We start from the raw sequence: 26066 nt of genomic DNA, 5'->3' as shown, positions 1-26066 counted from the left end.
TGGCAACACCCTTGTAAATCTTTTCTGAGCTTTTTTCAAGTTTCACAACATCCTTTCTATAGCAGATATCTTCTGCCCAATGGAAAAGGTTGGAAGGGATTATAACTGGGGTGGGATGGATCTCTAATGATGTTAGCTGCCTTCTTGAGGCAGCGAGAAGTATACACGGAGTCAATGGATGGAAGGTCGGCTTGCGCAATTGATAGGGTGTGTTCACAACTCTCTGCAGTTTTTTACAGTCTTGGGCAGAGCAGATGCTGTATCAAGCAGTGATGCATCCAGATGCAACACTTTCTATTGTGCTTCTATAAAAATTGGTAAGTGCCATTCTGGACATTTCCTTAACCCCCTGAGGAAGTAGAGGCATTGTTGAGCTTTTTTGACTGTAGCATTAATATGAGTGAACCACGTCAGATTGTTGGGGATCATCACTCCTAGGAAATGATGCTCCTAACCATCTACAACTCAGCACCATTGATGTAGACGGAATGTGGCCTCCACCTTGCTTCTTGAATGACCAGCTCTTTAGTTTTGCTGAAGTTGAGGGAGAGATTGTTATCTTTACACCACTCACCAAACATTCTATCTCTTTCCTGTATTCTGACTTGTCATTGTTTGAGATCTGGCCTACATTGGTGGTGTCATCAGCAAACTTGTCTTCTTGAATATTTTATGACGTATTATGTTACCTTTCCTTGTTTTGATTTTAGACTGAATTAGAATAAGGATTACAGATAAAGGAATGAGGAAGGAATTGCTGCTGGAATTTTAAAAAAACAAGTTATTGAAACTCGTAAGTTTGTTTAAACGTTTCAAGCAGCTGAGGAAGGTGTAAGTAGATGGCACAGCAGCAAGGCGTGTGTACAAATTCAGTATCAAAATCAGTACAGGTATCAAAGACAGTACAGATATTTTTGATAAAGTATTAAAAGCTTTTAATAAGCATCTTATTCTGAAAACTCAAAATTATTGAATGAGCCCAGATTTGTAGAGGAGTTCAGCTTCCAGGGTAATCTGAACATAATATCATTAATGATTAATACACATTAGTAGAAAACTGTGACTATGGAGCTTTGAAAGTAGAAATCATAAGAGACAGAATTGTTATTGAAATCTTTAATGAATCTTTATTTGATTTCTGAGGATAAGGATGATTTAATTTTAAAGTATTTATGTGGGTCATGCTGGAAACAAAAACCAGAAAGACACTCAGAAACCAGAAAGAAAGCTCCATCTCCAGAGAGTAACAGAACCCATTCACTTTATAAGTTATTGACATTGTAAAGAGATATGTTATAATCTAACACAGTAAGTAACCCAAATGGCAAATACTCAGAGTTAGTGCTAATGCTGTGGAACACCATAGCAATGGTCAGTCTATGAAAGAATGCTGCATCTGCGAGACTATAGGTCATGCCAGAAGATGCGTAGACATAGGATACAGTGAGTGTTGCAAACATTGGGGTAGTCATACAAACACAGAGAAGTTAATGCAGTAGAATAATCCCATGAGAAGGAGTATCTGTGTTAGATGATATATCTCCGTTAGACAATATACCAGAGTCAATCTTATGGGAAATTAATGATTTAACAAACTCAAATTCCACAGAATCTGTTCCAGTCAATGAACATCCTGATATTTTTTAAACTTGATACGGGAACAAGTATCTCTATCCTGTTATATCAGATATCATGGCTAAATAAATGGAAGCTACAACCTTCAAAGATTAAACCACATGGTCCAGATAGAACAAATCCCAATAGTTGGAAGTGACTGGACTTGTTAGTGATAGGCAGCATGGGGACAGTCATATTAGCGAGTTTTGAGAAGATTTGTAGCTCAGGTTGAGGTTCTGGATGTAGGTTTGCTCGCTGAGCTGGAAGGTTCATTTCCAGACGTTTCATCACCCTCCTCGGTAACATCTTAAGCAGGCCTCCGGGCGAAGCACTGTTGATAATTCCTGCTTTCTATTTATATGTTTGGGTTTCTTTGGGTTGGTGATGTCATTTTGTTATTTTTCTCAGGGTGGTAGATGGTAGATACATTGAGTTAGACCCCATCTATCACCCCCTGAGAAAAAGAACAGGAAATGACATTGCCACAGGAAATGATGTCACCACAGTAAATGACTACACCAACCCAAAGAAACCCAAACATATAAATAGAAAGCGGGAATTATCCACAGTGCTTCGCCTGGAGGCCTGCTTAAGATGTTACCGAGGAGGGTGACAAAACATCTGGAAATGAATCTTCCAGCTCAGCGTGCAAACCTACATCCGGAAGGTCATGTCTCACCAATTTGATTGAGCTTTTTTGAGGAGGTAACAATCAGAAGATTGATGAGAAGGACAATGAATGTTGACTTTAGTAAGGCATTTGATAAGGTACCTCATTGGCAGGCTGGTACAGAACGTAGAATCTCATGGGGTCCGGAGTGAATGGCTCATGAAAACAAACCTGGCTTGGTCATAGAAGGCAGAGAGTAGTGGTAAAAGGGTGCTTTTCCAAATGGAGATCAGTAACTAGTGTTCCACAGCAATCAGTGTTGGGATCTTTTTTCCCTTGAAATATATATAAAGGATCTAGAGGAAAATGTAGGTGGTCTGATTATTAAGTTTGCAGATGATGCCAAGATTGCAGATAGTGAGGAATATTGTCAAAGGATATAGACAGATTGCAGATTTAGGCAGAGAAATAGCAGATGAAGTTTAATCTGGACAAATGTGAGGTGATGCATTCTGAATGATCAAATTATACAAAAAAATGGCAGAACCCTTAGAAGCATTGACATACAAAGGGATCTGGTCGTACAGTTCCACAGATTCCTGAAAGTGGCAACACAGGTGAATAAAATGGTTAAGAAAGAATGCCTTCATCAGCTGGAGCATCGAATATAAAAGTTGGCAAGTTATTTTATCGTAGTATAAAAGTTTAGTTAGGCCACAATTGGAATATTGTGTGCAGTTTTGATTGTTGTGCTACCAGAAGGACATGGATGCTTTGGAAAGGGTGCAGAGAAGCTTCACTACGATGTTGCCTGGTCTGGAGAGTTTTAGTTAGGAGGAGAGTTGGGGCAGCCTCATAGACATCTACAAAATTATGAGACATAGACAGGTTGGATAGTAAGAGGCTTTTTCCCAGGTTGGAAAGATCAACTACAAGAGAGCACAGATTCAATGTGAGAAGGGGAAATTTTAGGGGAGAAGTGTGCGCTAAATATTTCACACAGAGGGTGGTGGGTGCCTGGAACACACTGCCAGTGTAGGTGGTGGAAGTAGGCATGTTAGCAATGTTTAACGTCTTGATAGACTTATGAACAGGAGATGAACAGAAGGACAGAAACCATGTAGTAGGTCTAAATAAGGATTAGGAGGCGTGACTGGCCCAAATGGAGTCCCCAGCCATGCACTCGGATCCTGTGTGGACCAGTTGGAGGGAGTATTCACTGAAATATTTAACCTTGCCTTGCTACGATCTGAATTCCCCACCTGCTTCAAGGATAGATCGAGTGAATCCTTATAAGAGTATAAAGGCAGTAGGAGTATACTTAAGAGGGAAATCAGGAGGGCAAAAAGGGGACATGAGAGAGCTTTGGCAAATAGAATAAGGAGAATCCAAAGAGTTTTTACAAATACATTAAGAACAAAAGGGTAACTAGGGAGAGAATACGGCCCCTCAAGGATCAACAAGGCAGCCTTTGTGTGGAGCTGCAGAAAATGGGGAAGATACTAAACGAGTATTTTGAATTAGGTTCATAGCTCCTTGAAAGTGGAATCGCAGGTAGATAGGATAGTGAAGAAGGCATTTGGTATGTTTTCCTTTATTGGTCAGAGTATTGAGTACAGGAGGTAGAAGGTCATGTCGCGTCTGTACAGGACATTGGTTAGGCCACTGTTAGAATATTGCGTGCAATTCTGGTCTCCTTCCTATCGGAAAGATGTTGTGAAACTTGAAAGGGTTCAGAAAAGATTTACAAGGATGATACCAGAGTTGGAGGATTTGAGCTATAGGGAGAGGCTGAACAGGCTAGGGCTGTTTTCCCTGGTGCGTCAGAGGCTGAGGGGTGACGTTATAGAGGTTTACAAATTTATGAGGGCATGGATAGGGTAAGTAGGCAAAGTCTTTTCCCTGGGGTCGGGGAGTCCAGAACTAGAGGGCATTGGTTTATGGTGAGAGGGGAAAGATATAAAAGAGACCTAAGGGGCAACTTTTTCACACAGAGGGTGGTACATGTATGGAGTGAGCTGCCAGAGGAAGTGGTGGAGGCTGGTACAATTGCAACATTTAAGAGGCATTTGGATGGGTATATGAATAGGAAGGGTTTTGAGGGATATGGGCCGGGTGCTGGCAGGTGGGACTAGATTGGGTTGGGATATCTGGTTGGCATGGACGGGTTGGACCAAGGGGTCCGTTTCCATGCTGTACATCTCTATGACTCTGTGTTTCCTTCTTCATCTCTATTCCTTAATTATCCTTTTGCTCTTTATATACTGGTAAAGCATCTTTGGGTTTTCTTTTATCTTACTTGTTAATATTTTTCATGCTGTCCCTTTGATTTCCTTATTTCTTTTTTAACTTGATCCCTGTAGGCTATCTATAGTGTTGAGATTTTTGTGACTGTCATCCGCTTTCTTTTTCTGTTTAATCTTCCCCATTTTTTTTAGATAACCATGTGGTCTAAATTTGGCGATGCCATTCTTATATTTTTGGAGGCGACATATCTGCTTTGAATCATAAGGATCTCACTTTTTAGTGCCTCCCATTGGTTTACCACTGATTAATCCTTTAGCAGTCCTGTCCAGCCCATCTCAACCAAATGATTTATCAGTTTTATAAAATATGCTTTCCCCCAGTTTAAAACTCCTATTCCTGATTTATCTCTGTCCTTTTCCACAATAATACTAAATCTAACCAAATTGTGATCACTATCCCAGATCTGGTCACCCACTGTTACTTCATCCACTTGTCTATCTTCATTTCACAGAACTAAATCCAGAATTGCATATCCTCTCATTGGGCTTCTTATGTACTGATTAAAAAAAATCTTTTTTTTAAATGACGCAGAACATGAGGAAGTGATGTCCAGATTTACAAACAGGATTAACATTGGCAGTGTTATTTTACACCTGCATTATAACTTTGGTGACCAAAGGAAACTCCAAATGGATACCGCTAAAATTGAGGATTAACAAAAAAGGGTAGCAAACACGTCAGCAAATGTGAGGTTATATTTTCAAATGGGGTAAATTATATGTTCTAGAAGCGCAGAGAAATTTTGGAGAGATGTGTTCACATGGTATTTACAGCACACTATGTGGATGAGGTCATTAAGATAATGGAAAACTAAGTTTTGAAAAGGGATGTTGAATAATAAAGTGTAAATCCATATGCAATCTTAGTCAGGCCATAATTGGAGCATGTATGTAGTAGCTACACTATAGGAAAGCATTGAAGCAATTACAGTGACTGGCCAAATTTACAAGGATGCTATGACTAGTATGAGAAAATATGAATATGAAAAACGAACTTGAAAAATTTGTTCTGTTTTTCTAGAACAGAGAATAAGTTATAATTTGGTGAAGGTTGCGAAGGAATGGGATAGAATAAAAAGAAACTGTTTCCAGCTGTTGCAGTGTCTACATTATTAAAAGTAAGCTATATGAAGGAGGGTAGAGGTACTTCTTCAAATAGAATGTTGTGAGGCTGTAGAAAGCACTATTGAAGTTAGTGATTGAAACGGAGTTCATGTTATCGTTTAAGAAAAGATTAAGTACATGGCTTGACTGAATGGAGAATAAAGGGATATGGGAATTGCCAGAGCACTTGCAATTTGAAATATTGCTCATGTGGAAGATAACTGAATGCATACTTAAAAGTGAAATGTTTTGCTTCTGTGTTGCAATTCGTGTAATTTCATATATTTCTGACCCCATATCCATTCTATCATCAGTACCGTCAACTTCTACCTCTTTAATATTTCTTATTTCCATCCCTACCTTAATCTGTTGTTAGGCCCTTAACTATTACTTCAAGTTTTGAGAAGCTGAGGTTGAGGTTGTGGATGTAAGTTTGCTCACTGAGCTAGAAAGTTTGTTTTCAGACATTTCGTCACCATACTATGTAACATCATCAGTGAATGAATGTCAACTAGCCACAAAAAGACATGACCCACTCCCACTAGTATCTTTATGTACAGATGAGGAAGGACACCACTTCGACTGGGACAAAACAGCCATTCTAGGACAAGCCAAACAGAGACATGCACGAAAATTCCTAGAAGTATAGCATTCCAACCGGAACTCTATCAACAAACACATTGACTTAGATCCCATTTACCAACCCTGAGAAAAAGATCAGGAAATGACATCACCACAGGAAATGACATCACCAACCCAAGGAAACATGTTACTTCAAGATTGAGCTGTTCCAATGCTTGCCTGCCAACCCCTAACATTTCACTGTTCATAACTTAAGGTCATCCTGAATGATACTTCCCATATCTAAAGTCACACTATCACCCATCAACCCTTTGAGCGTGGCCCTACTTTGGCTTTGTGTGCCTTAATCAGTTTCAAAATTTTATTCTTATATCCAAATCCCTCAATGGCCTTCAATATACCCTATCTCTGTAACCTCCTTTCTGTTTCCTAGGTCCATTGCTCCATTTGCAACTAATTTACAGTAGGAATGTGCAGAAGGTCTATGGAAATTCCTGCTCATATCTGAGTCACATGCATTATTACAAGTTTAGTAATGAGCAAACTGCTCAAGCTTTGCTTTTCATCACTCCTTTATTCACAACATTACTCCGATATAATCCACAATTGAAGAATGAAAACTGTTGTTGACAATACTAATATTTAAGTAGCCTGATGTTTTCTCCTTGTGTTTCTTTTTCTCTCCTTAGAGTTTAGACAAAGACAGGTCTGTACTCCAGAAAATGAAGAAAGCAGTCAAAGTGAGATATACCTCAGGTCAAGGTAAATGATAAGTCGAAGTGCATTAGCTGTCCTTACAATCAAAAAAGGTTAATGGAATAGTTGTTATAACAGATGCCACTATCCCACCCACCACTCTGCACTTACACCATCCATACCAACTTACCCAAAATCCACCATGGGCGGACATCAGAAGTCACACTAAGTTGAAATAAAACAAAGTTACCATGCTGATTTTTAATTCTAACAAAGTCAGTTATAAAATCCTATTCAAACATTTAAATCCCTTCATCTACTTAATCTTCTGTACAACCAAACATTTCAGTGAACTACTTAATCTCTTATGAAAACATATATTTGTACTCATAGTCCTACATCAAAGACTTGATATGAACATGCTAATTAGTAGCCTGAGTGGGCCACTTAGCCATTCAAACCTGTTCCACCATTGAACAAGATCATGGTTGATTTGATTTTAACTTCACCTTCAAATTCCTGCCTACCCCCAATAACCTTTCAACACTGTGCCTGACAAGAGTCCATCTACCTCTGAATATAGAACTATTCAAAGGTTCTGCCTTTGTTGCCTTTGGGGAAAGGAATTTTAAAGACTCTCAACCCCCAGAGATAAAAAAATCTTTTACCTGCCTTAAATGAGCAACCCCAAATTGTTAAACAGTGACCCATAGTTTTAGATTCTCCTTTCAAAGGGAGCATCCTTTCTACATCCACCCTGTCAAGTTCCCTTAGGATCTAGTATATTTCAGTCAAGTCACCTCTTACTCTTTTAAACCTGAACAGATTTGAGACAAGCCCGTCTAGTTTCTCCTTGTATGACAAATAGTCCATTCCACTTCATTAAACTATTAGTCCATTCCAGATGTTAGTCTAATAAATCTTCTCTTAACAGCCTCAAATGCATTTGCATCCTTCCTTAAATAGTGAAATGGATACATTGCACAGTATTTTGGATGTATCACAAATGCCTTGCGTAATTGAAACTTAACCTCCTTATTTTGTATTCAATTCCCTCACAATAAGTGATAATACTATATTAGTTTTTCTAATTACTTACTGTACCTGCATACTAACCTTTTACGATTCATGCAACTTGGGAACCCAGATCATTCTACATCACAGAGTTCTGTATTCTCTCACCACTGAAAAAACGTACGTCAGAATGGGCAATTTCACATTTTCATATTTTTTCACGATACCGAATTTTTCAGATTGTTTTCCACTGATCTGAGCTATTTATTTCAGATTATAGCCTCCTATGTTCTCTTCACAATTTATTTTCCTACCTGTCTTTGTGTCATCAGCAAATTTAACAACTGTATGTTTAATCCCTTCTAGTAATTTATACCGATTGTAAACAGTAGAGTTCATAGCACTAATCCCTGTGCATACCACTTGTTATTTTGTGCCAAAAGAATTTGGCACATTTGTGCCTTCTCTGTTGGTTAGCCAATTTTGTATCTGTGCCAGTATGTTACCCCAGCACTATGAGTTTTTATTTTTCATAATAACCTATGATGTGGCATCTTATCGAATGCCTTATGAACATCTAAGTGCAATTCATTCACTGGATCAACTTTACCCACAATATATGTTATTTTTTTAAAATCTCCAATAAGTTGGTTGAACATGAGTTGGCTTTCATAAAACTATGTTGACTCAGTCTTATTACTTGGAATTTAGGTCAGTGCCCTATTATGACATATTTAATAATAACCGCTAAGAATTTCCCTGTGAGTGATGTTAAACTGACTGACTTATATTTTGCTCCTGTCTTCCTCCATTTTTGAATAAATCACATTTGGAATTACGTTAGCTAGTTTCCAGTCTAGTGGAACCTTTCCTGAACCTTGTGAATTTTGAAAAATTAAAACCAATGCATCGTCAATCTCATGTCAATTTAACTTAAGACTCTTGGATGAAAACCACCAGGACATGGGAAATTGTCAACCCACAGTCCCGCCAATTTGCTAAGTCTTACTTCTATGTGATCGCAATTTTCTCAAACTCCTATTTGTAAGTCATTGTTGTCTTGAAATAACTCTAGTTTTTCCTATCTACTTTTGCAGAAGACATTTCCCTTCAGGAAACATTCATTAATGAGCTGGAAAAACTTGTAGCTAATTTCCAAAGTAATGAAGAGTCAGTACTGGCTGAAGCTTTCAGTAAATTTGCAGAGTCTTCCAAAGAACTGCTGACACCAATGAAAAACCTGGTAAGGCCTGCATTGTTTCTGCGAAAGTAAGCTCTGTAAAAGTCACTGAACCCGAATTAAGCCAGTGCAGTACTGTTAAAGGATTATTTTCACTGAATATAACTCTTAGAATAATCCTTTTCAAGAGCTCAGTTACAGAGTACCATATTCCTGACTGTGGAGTAGTTTAGAATAGGGCATATAACCACTATAATTTTTTTTAACAAATCCTTCAATGGCTTTTGTAACCTTTTTCAAAAAAAACTGGAAATGATTGGAAAACAAACGGACATAACATTTCTAAATTGTTCATGGCATCTCATTTGCAAGTGCATGATTTTTCATCTGTTTGCCAACAGTTAGTAAAGATTATCAGCAGATTGTTTTAGGACACTGATAGTGTGTCCAACTGTTGATCAATTTGAATTAAATATTCCTGGACAATGCCAGCATCTTCCATACAGCATTTTTTAAAATGTAATAACGAATGATGAGTACAGATATCTCAGATGGTTGTAGGGCTGGAGGAAATTACAGAGATAGGGCAACATGAAGCGACGGTCAGATTTGAAACGAGGTCGCAAGTCTTAAAATTGAGGTGGTACTAGAATGATGGTCTATGTAGGTGAGCAAGCAAAGAGCCATTTATTCCACTTCTCTAGGTGTTCCACTAAATGTGCACTAACATTACAATAGATTTGGCATGGCATGGTGGCTCCGGAGTTAGGACTGCTACCTCACAGTACAAGGGACCTGGGTTCAATCCCACCCTAGGGTGACTGTATGGAGTTTGTACATTGTCTACATGGGTTTCCTCTGAGTGCTCTGGTTTCCTCCCACAGTCCAAAGATGTGCAGTCTTGGTGGATTAGCCATCCGAAATGTAGGGTTACAGGAGTAGGGTAGTGGGATGGGTGAGTGGGATGCTCTTCAGAGAATCAGAAGGCCAGATGATTTGCTTCCCTGTTGGGATTCAACGATAGGGTAGCTGCAAGATTACAGTCACAAACAGACATTTCAGTTTGTTTTCTTCAATTCACCAATTTTGGTGAAAAGCACTTCCTTTACTCTAAAAATGTTGGAAAAATATCATTTGTCAAATACAAAATAATAGCTTTATTTTGACATAATGTTAATTTGACATCTGATTTTGTTGCTTGTGAGCCATCTTGACTTAGTAATTTTGCTGTAGCTGAAGCTTTGCTCTTCAATATTTTTATTGCTTTAAAAAAAATTATACAAATGACAGCACATAATGGTACAAACCATTACAGCTGTTTCACATAACTGCCAAGGACGAAGCTCTGTGCAATTGCTCTGGTCTGCTGACCAGTAGTGAAGTCAGTGTAATGTTTGATCATGCATGTATGCTAAAGCACAAGTCTGCCTGAGCATCAGATTATCATGAAAGGTAAGTGCTTAAAGACAGGCAGTACTAATACATGAAGCATGCATGTATGTGACACAGCAGGTTTTCATTTTAAGATTGAGCCAACATGAAGGTCACTAGAATAAGAGCCAAAAGAAGGTACAATGTTTTTCACAAATAGTGAGGCTGTTTTGGCTGGAACATTATTTGTTGGAGAGATATAATTCTAAATCAGCTTGATTGTTCTTACTTCAGTGCATCCATACAAGAAACGTCACTAATGAAAAAGGCAATGGTCAGTCTGGTTTACATCTTCTAATTTCATTAATTGAGTTGCAGAACACTGTGCACTGCCATCTCATTATTACATTGTTAAAAAAGGCTCCCTTATTCTCCTAGCAGAATTAAAGATACATGTTTTTGTGGGTCTAAAGTTCTGTTGTTGGAATAAAGGAAGAACCTTCAGTGCTGGTAGCATGTAAATGTAGCCTTTACATGATGTAGCATTAGAAAGCAGAATTAACCAAGCCTTTAGCCAAGCTATTCCAGCACAGCTAAAACACAAGCATCTACTTGACAGTGCAATTTGAAATTGGCAGGTATGATGCGGTGGGCATAACAGAGACATGGTTGCAAGGGGATCATGATTGGGAGCTGAATACTAAAGGATATACATCCTATCGAAAAGATAGGCAGGTGGGCAAAAGGGGGTGGGGTTGCCTTATTAGTAAGAAATGAAATCAATAGCAAGAAACGAAGTAGGGTCAGATGGTGTAGAATTGAGCAACCACAAAGGTAAAAACACCATAATTAGAGTCATGCATAGACCTCTAAACAGTAATTAGGAGCTGGGACACAAGATACACCAAGAGATAGAAGAAATGTGTAGGAAAGGCAAAGTTACAGTGATCATGGGGGATTTCAATTTGCAGGTAGACTGGGAAAATCAGGTTGATAGTGGTTCACAAGAAAAGGAATTTGTGGAATGTCTATGAGATGGTTTTCTGGAGCAGCTTATGATGAAGCCCACAAGGGAACAGGCAATACTGGATTTAGTGTTGTGCGATAAGGCAGACTTGATTAGGAAGCTTAAGGTGAAGGAACTACTAGGAAGCAGGGATCATAACATAATCAAATTTACTCTGCAGTTTGAGAGAGAGAGAGGATAGAATCAGAGGTAACGGTATTTCAGCAATGGCAGACGTTTCTGGGAGCAATTCTGGAGACACAGCAGAGATTCATACTGAAGAAAAAGAAACGTGGTACAGGGAGGATGAGGCAACCATGACTGACTAGGGAAGTCAGGGATAGCATAAAAACAAAAGAGAAAGCATATAAAATAGCAAAGAACAGTGGGAAACCAGAGGATTGCGAAGCTTACAAAGACCAACAGAGGGCAACACAAAAAAAGGAGGGAGAAGATTAAACATTAGGGTAAGTTAGCCAATTGCATAAAGGAGTTTATTTCGATATAAAGGGCAAAAGAGGCAAAAGCAGACATTAGGCTGCTGGAAAATGATACTGGAGAGATAGTTGTGAGGAACAAGGAAATGGCCAAGGAACTGAACAATTACTTCACGTCAGTCTTTACAGTGGAAGACATGAGCAATTTCCCAAAAATTCAAGAGAGTGAGGGGGCAGTGCTGAGTATGGTGCCTATCACCAAGGAGAAGGTGCTAGAAAACTGGAATGGCCTGAAAATGGATAAATCACATGGTCCAGATGGACTACACCCCAGAGTTCTAAAGGAGCTAGCTGAAGAGACAGTGAAGGTGTTAGTGGTGATCTTTCAGGAATTAGTAGAATCAGGGAGGTTCCCAGAGGACTGGAAAACCACTAACGTGACACTCCTGTTTAAAAAGAGAGTAAGACAAAAGACAGAAAATTACAGACCAAATAGCCTAACCTCGGTTGCGATTAAAATCGTGGAATCCATTGTGAAGGATGAGATATCTGAATACTGAATATCTGAATATCTGAAGTGTATGGTAAAATAGGGCAAAGTCAGAATGGTTTCATCAATGGGAAGACATACCTGACAAATCTGCTAGAATTCTTTGAGGAAATAATGAGCAAGTTAGACCTAGGACTGCCAATGGATGTTGTCTACCTAGACTTCAAGAAGGCCTTTGACAAGGTACTGCACAGGAGGCTCCTGAGTAATTTAAGGGCCTATGGTGTTAAAGACAAGGTGCTAGCATGGATAGAACCTTGGCTGTCTGGCAGAAAGCAGAGAGTGGGGATGATAGGGTCCTTCTCAGCGTGGCAGCCGATGACAAGTGGTGTTCTGCAAGGCTCAGTGTTATGACCACAACTTTTCATTTTATACATTAACGATCTAGATGAAGGAATTTAGGGCATTCTGGCTGTGTTTGCAGACAATACAAAGATAGCTTGAGGGACAGGTAGCATTGAGGAGGTGGGGAGGCTGCAGAGGATTTGGACAAGAGAAGGGAGTAGGCAAAGAAGTGGCAGATGGAGTACAATGTGGGAAAGTGTGAGGTAGGAACAGTAGAAGCATGGACTATTTTCTAAATGGTGCAAAAATTCAGAAGTCTAAAGTTCAAAGAGACTTGGGAGTTCTACTCCAGGATTCTCTCAAGGTAAATTTGCAGGTTGAATCAGTGGTTAGGAAGGCATTTGCAATGCTGGTATTTATTTTGAGAGGACTTGAATATAAAAGCAGGAATGTACAAAGAGATCTGGGTGTTCAGGTCCATTGTTCCCTGAAGGTGGCAATGCAGGTCAAGGGAGTGGTCAAGGAGGCATACGGCATGCTTTCCTTCATCAGACGGGGTGTTGAGTACGAGAGTTGGCAGATCATGTTACAGTTATATACGGCTTTGATTCGGCCACATTTGGAATACTGCGTACAGTTCTGGTTGCCATGTTACCAAAGAGATGTGGATGTGTTGGAGAGGGTGCAGAGGAAGTTTATTCGGATGTTGCCTGGTATGGAGGGCACGAGCTATAAAGAGAGATTGAGTAGATTAGGATTATTTTAATTAGAAAGATGGAAGTTGAGGGGGGATTTGATTGAGCTCGACACAATCATGAGAGGTACAGACATGGTGGATAGCAAGAAGCTTTTTCCCAGAGTGGAGTACTCAATTACTAGGGATCACGAGTTCAAAGTGAGAGGGGAAATGTTTAGGGGAGATATGCGTGGAAAGTTCTTTACGCAGAGGGTGGTGGGTGCCTGGAACGCGTTGCCAGCAGAGGTGGTAGAGGCGGGCACGATAGCCTCATTAAAGATAGATTGTGAAGGAGCAAAAATGGCCTTTGCAATGATATATACTTCTTGTCAGATGTGGGAGTTTAAAGAGAGTTTAAGGGTTACTGCGGATTATATCTGCCATAAATGCTGTTGGATGCGAATCGTATCAGATCGAGTGGATCGGTTGGAGAGACAGATAGAAGTGATGAGGAATTTGCAACGGCAACAGTATGTGATGGATGGCAGATACAGGAAGGGGGGAAAGTCTCAGATACAGTCACATTGATGGGTTAACTCCATGAAGGGTAAGAGAGGTAGGCAGCTAGTGCAGGAGGCTTTTGTGGATATACCCATTTCAAACAGGTATGCTGTTTTGGAAAATGTAGGGGGTGATGGATTCTCAGAGGAACGTAGCACGAACAGCCAAGTTTCTGGTGTTGAGACTGGCTCTAATGCAACGAGGGGTACGTCGGCTTCCAAGAGATCAATTGTGTTTGGGGATTCAGTAGTCGGAGGTACCGATAGACGTATCTGTGGCCAGCAAAGAAAACGCAGAATGGTGTGTTGTTTCCCTGGTGCCAGGATCAAGGATGTCTCAGAGAGGGTGCAGAATGTTCTTACGGGGAGAGGGGCCAGCAAGAGGTCATTGTCCACATTGGAACCAACGACATAGGAAGGGAAAAGGTTGAGACTCTGAAGGGAGATTACAGAGTTAGGCAGAAATTTAAAAAGGAGGTCCTCAAAGGTAGTAATGTCTGGATTACTCCCAGTGCTATGAGCTAGTGAGCTCAGGAATAGGAGGATAGAGCAAATAAATGCATGGCTGAGGAGGTGGTGTATGGGAGAAGGATTCACATTTTTGGATCATTGGGATCTCTTTTGGGGTAGAAGTGACCCGTACAGGAAGGACAGATTGCACCTAAATTGGAAGGGGACTAATATACTGGCAGGGACATTTGCTCGAACTGCTTGGGAGGATTTAAACTAGTAAGGTGGGGGGGGTGGGGGACCCAGGGAGATAGTGAGGAAAGAGACTGGTCTGAGCCGGGTACAGCTGAGAACAGAAGTGAGTCGAACAGTCGGGGCAGGCAGGGACAAGGTAGGGCTAATAAATTGAACTGCATTTATTTCAATGCAAGGGGCCTAACAGGGAAGGCAGATGAACTCAGGGCATGGTTTAGAACATGGGACTGGGCTATCACAGCAATTATGGAAACATGGCTCAGGGATGGGCAGGACTGGCAGCTTAACATTCCAGGATACAAATGCTACAGGAAGGATAGAAAGGGAGGAGGGTGAGTGGCATTTTTGATGAAGGATAGCATTACAGCTGTGCTGAGGGAGGATATTCCCGGAAATATATCCAGGGAGGTTATTTGGGTGGAACTGAGAAATAAGAAAGGGATGATCACCTTATTGGGATTGTATTATACACCCCCTAATAGTCAGAGGGAAATTGAGAAACAAACGTGTAAGGAGATCTACGCTATCTGGAAGAAAAATAGGGTAGTTATGGTCGGGGATTTTAACTTTCCAAACATCAACTGGGACTGCCATAGTGTTAAAGCTTTAGTTGGACAGGAATTTCTTAAGTGTGTACAAGACAATTTTCTGATTCAGTATGTGGATATACCTACTAGAGAAGGTGCAAAACTTGACCTACTCTTGGGAAATAAGGCAGGGCAGGTGACTGAGGTGTCAGTGGGGGAGCATTTTGGGGCCAGCGACCATAATTCTATTCGTTTTAAAATAGTGATGGAAACGGTAGACCAGATCTAAGAGTTGAAATTCTAAATTGGAGAAAGGCCAATTTTCAAGGTATTAGGCAAGAACTTTCAAAAGCTGATTGGAGGCAGATGTTCGCAGGTAAAGGGATGGCTGGAAAATGGGAAGCCTTCAGAAATGAGATAACAAGAATCCAGAGAAAGTATATTCCTGTCAGGGTGAAAGGGAAGGCTAGTAGGTATAGGGAATGCTGGATGACTAAAGAAATTGAGGGTTTGGTTCAGAAAAAGAAGGAAGCATATGTTAGGTATAGACAGGACAGATCAGTGAATCCTTAGAAGAGTATAAATAAAGTAGGAGTATATTTAAGAGGGAAATCAGGAGGGCAAAACAGGGACATGAGATAGCTTTGGCAAATAGAACTAAGGAGAATCCAAAGGGTTTTTACAAATATATTAAGGACAAAAGCGTAACTAGGGAGAGAATAGGGCCCCTCAAAGATCAGCAAGGCGGCCTTTATGTGGAGCCACAGAAAATGGGGGAGATACTAAATGAATATTTTGCATCAGAATTTACTGTGGAAAAGGACATGGAAGATATAGACTGTAGGGAAATAGATGGTGACATCTTGCAAAATGTCCAGATTACAGAGGAGGAAGTGCTGGATGCCTTGAAATGGTTAAAGATGGATAAATCCCCAGGACCTGATCAGGTGTACCTGAGAACTCTGTGGGAAGCTAGAGAAGTGATTGCTGGACCTCTTGCTGAGATATTTGTATCGTCGATAGTCACAGCTGAGGTGCCGGAAGACTGGAGGTTGGCAAACGTGGTGCCACTGTTTAACAAGGGAGGTAAAGACAAGCCAGGGAACTATAGACTGGTGAGCCTGACCACGGTGGTGGGCAAGTTGTTGGAGGAAATCCTGAGGGACAGGATGTACATGTATTTGGAAAGGCAAGGACTAATTAGGGATAGTCAACATGGCTTTGTGTGTGGGAAATCATGTATCACAAACTTGATTGAGTTTTTTGAAGAAGTAACAAAGAGGACTGATGATGGCAGAGCAGTAGATGTGATCTATATGGACTTCAGTAAGGCGTTCGACAAGGTTCCCTATGGGAGACTGATTAGCAAAGTTAGATCTCATGAAATACTCGGAGAACTAGCCATTTGGATACAGAACTGGCTCAAAGGTAGAAGACAGAGGGTGGTGGTGGAGAGTTGTTTTTCAGACTGGAGGCCTGCGACCAGTGAAGTGCCACAAGGATCGGTGCTGGGCCCTCTACTTTTTGTCATTCACATAAATGATTTGGATGCTAGCATAAGAGGTACAGTTAGTAAGTTTGCAGATGACACCAAAATTGGAGGTGTAGTGGATAGCGAAGAGGGTTACCTCAGATTACAACAGGATCTGGACCAGATGGGCCAATGGGCTGAGAAGTGGCAGATGGAGTTTAATTCAGATAAATGCGAGGTGCTGCATTTTGGGAAAGCAAATCTTAGCAGAACTTATACACTTAATGGTAAGGTCCGAGGGGTGTTGCTGAACAAAGAGATCTTGGAGTGCAGGTTCACAGCTCCTTGAAAGTGGAGTCGCAGGTAGATAGGATAGTGAAGAAGGCATTTCCTTTATTGGTCAGAGTATTGAGTACAGGAGTTGGGAGGTTATGTTGTGGCTATACAGGACATTGGTTAGGCCACTGTTGGAATATTGCGTGCAATTCTGGTCTTCTTCCTATCGGAAAGATGTTGTGAAACTTGAAAGGGTTCAGAAAAGATTTACAAGGATGTCGCCAGTGCTGGAGGATCTGAGCTACAGGGAGAGACTGAACAGGCTGGGGCTGTTTTCCCTGGAGCGTCGGAGGCTGAGGGGTGACCTTATAGAAGTTTATAAAATTATGAGAGGCATGGATAGGATAAATAGATAATGTCTTTTCCCTGGGGTTGAGGAGTCCTGAACTAGCGGGCATAGGTTTAGGGTGAGAGGGGAAAGATATAAAAGAGACCTAAGGGGCAACTTTTTTATGCAGAGGGTAGTAAGTGTATGGAATGAGCTGCCAGAGGATGTGATGGAGGCTGATACAATTGCAACATTTAAGAGGCATTTGGATGGGTATATGAATAGGAGGGGTTAGGAGGGATATGGGCCGGGTGCTAGCAGGTGGGGACGAGATTGGGTTGGGATATCTGGTCGGCATGGACGGGTTGGACCAAAGGACCTGTTTCCATGCTATACATCTCTATGACTCTGTACATGAATGGGCAGGGTGCAAAGGGATACAGACCCTTTAGAAAATAGGCGACAGGTTTGGTTAGAGGATCTGGATTGGTGCAGGCTTGGAGGGCCGAAGAGCCTGTTCCGGTGCTATAATTTTCTTTGTTCTGATCAGGCTCTGTAAGGCTCTGATCAGGCTACATTTGGAATATTATGTGCATTTTTGGGCCTCCAGAATGAAAATCTTAACATATGAGGAATGTTTGGGGACTCCCTTCTAAAGTCAATTGAGTATAGACACAATGAGAGGGGATCTAATTGAAACTTTCAGAATACTGAATGGCCTGGACAGAGTGAATGTTGGGCAGATGTTTCTATTGGTAGGAGAGATTAGGATCCAAAGACACAGCCGAGAGTAAAGGAAAGACCTGTCAGAACAGAGATAAGAAGAAACTTATTCAGACAGAGAGTGGTGAATCCACAGAATTCACTGCCACTGAAATCTGTGGAGGCCAGGGCATTGAGTATATTTAAGACAGAGATAGATAGGTCCTTGATGGTAAAGGGGATCAAGGGTTATGGGGAGAAAATGGGAGAATGGGGTTGAGAAACTTATCAGCCACACTTGAATGGTGGAGCAGACTCGATGAGCTGAATAGCCTAATTTCTGCTCCTACATCTTATGGTCTAATATGCCCAGGTATATCCTGTCCACACAAAGTAGGACAACTCCAATCTGGCCAGTTCCTTTCACCTGTTTAGTCTCCTCTTCAGCATCAGCAAAATGACGGAGAGTTTCCTTGACAGTGCTATAAACTGACATTTACACAGCAACGTCCTACTCACGACTCAGTTCGAGTTCCAGTAGAACCATTTGATTCCTACCTCATTATAACCTTGGTCCAAACATGAGGAAGAGAACTAACCTCAAGGAAAGAAATGAGTGTGACATGCATTGATATCAAGACAGCATTTAACAGAAGGTGGAATCAAAGAGTAAAGCTAAAGGCATCAGGAATAAAGGGGAAAACACATCTCTGGCTGGTGTCATACACCTAACACAAAGGAAAATGGTTCTGGTTTTTGGAGACCAATAACTTCAGTCATAGCAAATGCTGCAGGAGTTCCTCAGAGCAATGCTCTAGTCCCAACCATCTTCAAAATTGCTTCATTAATCACACTCCTTCCATCACAAGGTCAGCAGTGAGGACATTCACTGATTATTGTGCAATGTTCAGCACTATTGGCAACTCCTTGGATTCAAAAGCAGTCCATACCCCTGATGCATCAACATTCAAGCTTAGTCTCATAAGTGACAAGTAACATTTATGCCATATTAGTGCCAGGCAGTGACCATCTGCAACACAAAAGAATCTGAACATCTTCTCTTGTAATTCAATGGTATTACCATTGCTGAAACCCCATTACAACATTCTGGAAGTTGCTTTTGATCAGAAACTGAATTGGACCAGTCATATAAATACGGTACCTGCAACGGTAAGTAAGAAACTTGCAATTTGGTAGTGAGTAATTCATCACCTGTCTACGAAATGTCATCTTCAGTGTACAGATCAAGCATGTGATAGATATTCTCCACTTGTTGAGATGAGTGCTACTTCAGTAACACTCAAGAATCTCTATCATTCAGGTCAAAACAGGCCATTTGATTAGTGATTCTTTTCATCGATTTAATCATTCATCTCACCACCACCAATACATGGTGACAACAGTATGTATTATACAAATGATCTACTGTGGCAACATGTGAATGCTCCTTCAATAGCACCTTCTCGACCTATGACCTCCTCACCTAGAAGACAAAGGAAGCAGCTACCTAGAAATCGCCATCTGTGAGTTCCCCATTAAAACACACTCTGTTGTGAATTGGAATAATATGGGTGTTACTTCACTGTTGCTGAGTCAAAATCAGGAACTGTTAATTGCACTGTAGGCGTATCTACACCAACTGGATCTGCAGCAGTTTGATGTTGACCAACAAAGTCCATATGCCATGAAAGAATTAAAAAATACATTCATATTGAAGTTAAAAATAGGAGATTTTTTTTTCATAAAAATAGTAAATCTGTGACACCATAGTGCTTGAAAGCTTAAGGTCATTGCTGGAAATAAGTAATTTTAAGCATAAATGATTTCAGATTAGATTGTTTATGTTTTTGGCAAATGTTTTTACAAGTTCCTTGTTGATTGAAATGTTCATTCTGCTTCACCTGATTCCAGCTGCAAATCCTAAGCTATTGCTGTGTCAGATATGATGGTACCACTTTGTTTTCGGTCTTTTGTGTTGTTTATCATAGTGATGTATAAACCTTGATTTCATTTTGCCTTTGCTTTCTCCAATGTGCAAAATGAGACCATTTTAAAAAAATACTTCATTCAGTATTTGAGATGTAGTCTCTTTTCTTTGATATTACAACTTCCAATTATGCTGATTTTATTTTGCCAATCTGTCTTCATTGGAGCCTTACCCGGTAGCGAAGACTGTCCTGTTGTGAAATTAAATGGCTGATAAGCATGTTACCACCACTGGAATAGATTGAACATGGAGACTTAGTGTCATGTGTAATAAACTTCAGTTACTTCAGTTCTTGATGACAAATGCTTGCTGAGATATTTGTATCATCGATAGTCACAGGTGAGGTGCCAGAAGACTGGGGGTTGGCAAACGTGGTGCCACTGTATAAGAAGGGTGGTAAGGACAAGCCAGGGAACTATAGACCAGTGAGCCTGATTTTAGTGGTGGGCAAGTTGTTGGAGGGAATCCTGAGGGACAGGATGTACATGTATTTGGAAAGGTAAAAACTGATTAGGGATAGTCAACATGGCTTTAGATTAGATTAGATTACTTACAGTGTGGAAACAGGCCCTTCAGCCCAACAAGTCCACACCGCCCCGCCGAAGCGCAACCCACCCATACCCCTACATCTACCCCTTACCTAACACTATGGGCAATTTAGCATGGCCAATTCACCTGACCTGCACATCTTTGGACTGAGAGAGGAAACCGGAGCACCCGGAGGAAACCCACGCAGACACGGGGAGAATGTGCAAACTCCACACAGACAGTTGCCTGAGGTGGGAATTGAACCCAGGTCTCTGGCGCTGTGAGGCAGCAGTGCTAACCACTGTGCCACCGTGCCGCCCACGGTTGGGAAATCATGTCTCACAAACTTGTTTGAGTTTTTTGAAGAAGTAACAAAGAGGATTGATGAGGGCAGAGCGGTAGATGTGATCTATATGGACTTCAGTAAGGCGTTCGACAAGGTTCCCCATCGGAGACTGGTTAGCAAGGTTAGATCTCACGGAGTACAGGGAGAACTTGCCATTTGGATATAGAACTGGCTCAAAGGTCGAAGACAGAGAGTGGTGGTGGTGGAGATGGAGGGTTGTATTTCAGACTGGAGGCCTGTGACCAATGGAGTGCCACAAGGATCAGTGCTGGGTTCTCTACATTTTGTCATTTATATAAATGATTTGGATGCAAGCATAAGAGCTATTATTAGTAAGTTTGCAGATGACACTAAAATTGGAGGTGTAGTGGATAACGAAAAAGATTACTTCAGATTACAACGGGATCTTGATCAGATGGGCCAATGGGCTGAGAAGTAGCAGATGGAGTTTAATTCAGATAAATGCGAGGTGCTGCATTTTTGGAAAGCAAATCTTAGCAGGACTTACATATCCGAGGGAGTGTTACGGAACAAAGAGACCTTGGAATGCAGGTTCATAGCTCCTTGAAAGTGGAGTCGCAGGTAGATAGGATAGTGAAGAAGGCGTTTGTTATGCTTTCCTTTATTGGTCAGACTATTGAGTACAGGAGTTGGGAGGTCATGTTGCGGCTATACAGGACATTGGTTAGGCCACTGTTGGAATATTGCGTGCAATTCTGGTCTCCTTCCTATCGGAAAGATGTTGTGAAGCTTGAAAGGGTTCAGAAAAAATTTACAAGGATGTTGCCAGGATTGGAGGATCTGAGCTACAGGGAGAGGCTGAACAGGCTGGGGCTGTTTTCCATGGAGCGTCGCAGGCTGAGGGGAGACCTTATAGAGGTTTACAAAATTATGAGGGGCATGAATACGATAAATAGGCAAGGTCTTTTCCCTGGGGTGGGGGGAGTCCAGAACTAGAGGGCATAGGTTTAGGGTGAGAGGGAAAAGATATAAAAGAGACCTACAGGGCAACTTTTTCACCCAGAGGGTGGTATGTGTATGGAATGAGCTGCCAGAGGATGTGGTGGAGGCTGGTACAACTACAACATTTAAAAGGCATTTGGATGGGTATATGAATAGGAAGGGTTTGGAGGGATACGGGCCGGGTGCTGGCAAGTGGGACTAGATTGGGTTGGGATATCTGGTCGGCATGGCCGAGTTGGACCGAAGAGTCTGTTTCCATGCTATATATCTCTATGACTCTATGACTTGATAACATATGAAGAAATGGCAAGAAAGAAAGAAGGATATAATAGAGTGAGGAGGATATGTAAGAGATGGGCAGGATTAATGCTTGGGAGAGTGAAAATGGACAATTCGCCCAGAAATTGATAAGAAGCAAGGTCCAGCTGGTTTTAATTGATAGGCTTCATTTTAGTATTTGAAATCATTTTCCCTGTGAAGCTGGCAGAGAAATGGCTAGACCAGAAATGTTAGCTTTTGTATGGCATCAGGAAAATAGCCCGACATTGTGATTCAAATGTTTCTGGGCCAGTGGAGACTCAAGAATTGTTTCTGGGCCTGGAGCACCATTCTGCTCCCCATTTTGGCCAAATAACCCTCTTGAAAAATGAAGTATATTACATACATTGGCATTTTGTAGCCATTTTGATGGATTCCTTTCGACATGTAATTGTCCATTTTACCTAGAATGTCACGTACAATGTTTTCTCACTTCCATAGAATCCCGACAGTGTCGAAACAGGTCATTCGGCCCTGCTAGTCCACACCGACCCTCCAAAGAGTACCCTATCCAAACCCATTCCCCTACTCTATTACTCTACATCTACCCCTGACTAATGTACCTAACCTACACATTCCTGGATACTATGGGCAATTTCGCACGATTAATTCACCTAACCTGCACATCTTTGGATTGTGGGAGGAAACCGAGAACATGGAGGAAACCCATGCAGGCATGGGGAGAATGTGCAAACTCCACACAGACAGTCACCTGAGACTGGAATCGAACCCGGGCCCCTGGCACTGAGAGGCAGCAGTGCGAACCACTGAGCTATCGTGTCTCCTGGTGTCCTTCATGGATCTATCATTTGCCCCTTCCTTTTTCATAGCTACCATCTATCCCTGAGCAACAACGTCCAAAATTGTGGTATTAGATTCTGCATGTATTTTGACTTGTCAGCTTGTACTGGTTAACTGCTTGTTCAATAACCAGAAGTGAAAGACAAGATATGTCCTGCTATTAAGTGTGAGTAAGACATTGTATTCAGCCCCTGTTGCAAAATTCATTCCCTTGCCACTAACTCCTGGCAATTTTTAGAGTCGGGTTACTCTTTGTAATCCTGATGTTAAAGTTGACTTCAAGATCAGCCTCCTCCAAAGTTTCTCACCATCATTAAGGCCCCCCATGGCCCAACTTCAATGTTTTCTGAAGTTAGCTGCTGCTGGAACCCTTACCCACACCTTTGTTACCTCTACATTTCATTCATTAACATACTCCTGGCCAGTTTTCTATGCTCCGCTTTCTGCAAACTTGAAGCAGTTCAAAATTCTGCTGCCTATGTCTTAAAACACACCAAATCCCAATCAACCAACTCTGCGGGGCTCACTAATCTACACTTAAAGAAAGCGAGGACTGCAGATGCTGGAGATCAGAGTCGAGAGTGTGATGCTGGAGAAGCACAGCTGCTCAGGCAGCATCTGAGGAGTATGCCAAATTTCCTTAGCCTCCTGAGCAAGTAGAGCCATTGAGTACGTACTTGACTGTAGTGTCAGCATGGGTGCACCAGGAAAGATTGTTGGTGATCATCATTCCTGGGAACTGGACCCTCTGGAGCATATTCACCTCAGCTCCATTAATGTAGGCAGGGGTGTGCCCTCCACCTTGCTTCCTGAAGTCAATGACCAACTCTTCTGCCTCACTAGCATTGAGGAAGAAATTGTTATCTTTACACCATCCCAACAAACATTCTATCCCTTTCCTGTATTCTGTTTCATCATTGTTTGATATCTAGCCTACTACGATGGTGTCATCAACGAACTTGTAGATGGAGTTAGGATGGAATTTGGCCTCACAGGGATGAGTGTACAGGGAGTATGAGAATCGACATTTTGGGCATAAGCTCTTCATCCTGCTCCTCAGATGCTGCCTGATTGGCTGTGCTCTCACTAATCCTAGTCAAGTGGTGTCTCAAATTTAAAATTCTTATCTTTATTTTCAAATCATGGCCTTGGACTTTCCTTGGCCTTGGCTTTGTGCTCTGCAAATTCTGCCCATTTGAGTATTCCTAATTTTAATTGGTCCACCATTGGTGACTCTAACTTCAGTTGCTATCACCTTCGCACAGGAATTCCTTTCCTATATATTTTATAAATTGCTCCTTGAAACTTTTTTCTTTGGCCAAACTTTGAGTCATCTGGTCTGTTATTTTTAATATGGTTCAATCTTAAACTTTGTTCCATTGAATTGGCTTGGAATGTTTAATAAAGCTATTGGTAAATGAAAGTGGCTAAGAACATGTTTAAACTTCATGCGTTTAACATTACTGTTCTTCCCCAGTAGAGAATAGGAGTTTATAGTTTAAACTGAAGTATCTTTGACATGGTACTTGAACCTACATCCTTGTTACTCAAAAGCATGAATGGCTGACATCTACATATAGTGAGTTTGCAGATCAACCAGTCTATCAAAAAGGAAGTACATTTTTTATAGGGCCGAATCAATACATGCGTAACTCCAACTCTAACCTTAAACCTAATCCTGATTACAGTGATGTACGGGGTTATGGGTATGGGGTAGGTAAAAGGCTTTGAAATATTCAATCATATTTGATCATACTGATGAGACAGCTATAATGGGCTGACTGGAGTACTCTTGTCCCAAGCTATCTTCTAGCAATATCTTATAGTCAGTTATTGTAGTATTGGGAAAAATTATAGGATTTGATGTATATTTGTTAACTTATCTAGGCAAGAGACAAAGCAATCTAAATAGTAGGGTGGCATTTAAGCCTCAGATTCCTTCCAGAAATTCCGTGAGCAGTGTTACAACACGGCAGTGTCTACTAATTAAACCAGATACCCTGAAAAGCTCACCTTGCCTCATAATCTGTAAAAATATGAGTGACAAAGAACTCCTAAATTCCACTATTTAAAGAAAATTAACAATTTTTTTAATCTCTAAAAGGGAACATTAAACAGCAACTATTCACAACTCTAAGACTGCCCTTTCTCTTAACTGCTTATTATCAGCCTCCAACTCTATAACAATATGCTGTTCCTATAAGACACTTACTAAAATTACACCAACTTAATTTCAAAACCAAACAGCCGCTGTCACCTTTGGTGTCTGTCTTCTGGCTGAAGATCTCCCTGGGTCACTTTTTTTCTTTTTACTGCGAATATGTTTCATATGAGAAGGTATCTTCGATAGAGGATATTTCCTAATTTCTTGGGTCTCTCTTGATGGCAATTGCTGTGTCTCTGCAATTTTCAAAATGTCCACAATTTTATATCTCCATCATTGGATCGTCTCATTGGTTCGATGTTGGCAAAATAATAAATTCAAACTTGATTGGGTTTTAGTATCCTGGGGCATGATTTAAACTGGTTAAATTCAAATTGTTGCCAAAACAGCAACCAACTCAGATATCCATTTCACAGCCAAATATTACATATTTTCAATTTTCCAATACACTCTGCCATCTAGTCATATACACAGTTGCTTGTAATCTCAGTTCAGAACAGCATTCACTCTCTCTTAAAGGTACAGTACATGCCTTCAACTTCATAAGAGTAGTAAGACTTCTGGGTTTATCTGGTTTGTCGGAGTGACTATCAGCAGAACAGAGTTGAGGCCTTCTCTAGCAGGGAGAAGGCAAATTGAAGTGCTAGTTTGCCCTAATCACTGTAGTCTAGATCTGAACATAGCAACACCAAAGAAGTTCAAGATGCTGAATGTTTGCAGTAATCAAATTTATGCTATTTCTGATCTAGGAATATACATTTTCAAGAAATCTCAATATCCTTGTCATAGCAAGTTCATAATTCAACCCACACTAAAAACAAAAAAGAATAAGTTTAATCATCTTGGAGTCAAAATCAGTTGAAATAGACTTTAAAAATTGTAACTAGCTTTAATTTGTACCAAAATCTGAACATTGCTTGATTGAAACAATGAGATGTTCTGGATTTAGTTTTTAT

The 26066-nt window shown here is 40.8% G+C and overlaps 1 protein-coding gene across 3 annotated transcripts in view; it reads left to right on the top strand.

The window, feature by feature from the left end:
- unm_sa1614 (un-named sa1614) overlaps positions 1 to 26066 on the top strand; it is a 259429-nt gene that overhangs the window by 78781 nt on the left and 154582 nt on the right. For all 3 annotated transcript variants that reach the window (XM_072556198.1, XM_072556197.1, XM_072556200.1), the window contains 2 exons: positions 6909 to 6981; positions 9027 to 9172. In XM_072556198.1, coding sequence (XP_072412299.1) covers positions 6909 to 6981; positions 9027 to 9172 — 219 coding nt within the window. The remainder of the gene's footprint in view (positions 1 to 6908; positions 6982 to 9026; positions 9173 to 26066) is intronic.

The sequence above is a fragment of the Chiloscyllium punctatum genome, chromosome 37 (assembly GCF_047496795.1).
Source record: "Chiloscyllium punctatum isolate Juve2018m chromosome 37, sChiPun1.3, whole genome shotgun sequence".
In the NCBI taxonomy this organism is placed as follows: domain Eukaryota; kingdom Metazoa; phylum Chordata; class Chondrichthyes; order Orectolobiformes; family Hemiscylliidae; genus Chiloscyllium; species Chiloscyllium punctatum.
Note: the sequence above shows the minus strand (reverse complement) of the source record. Positions and strands in the feature narration are given on the sequence as shown.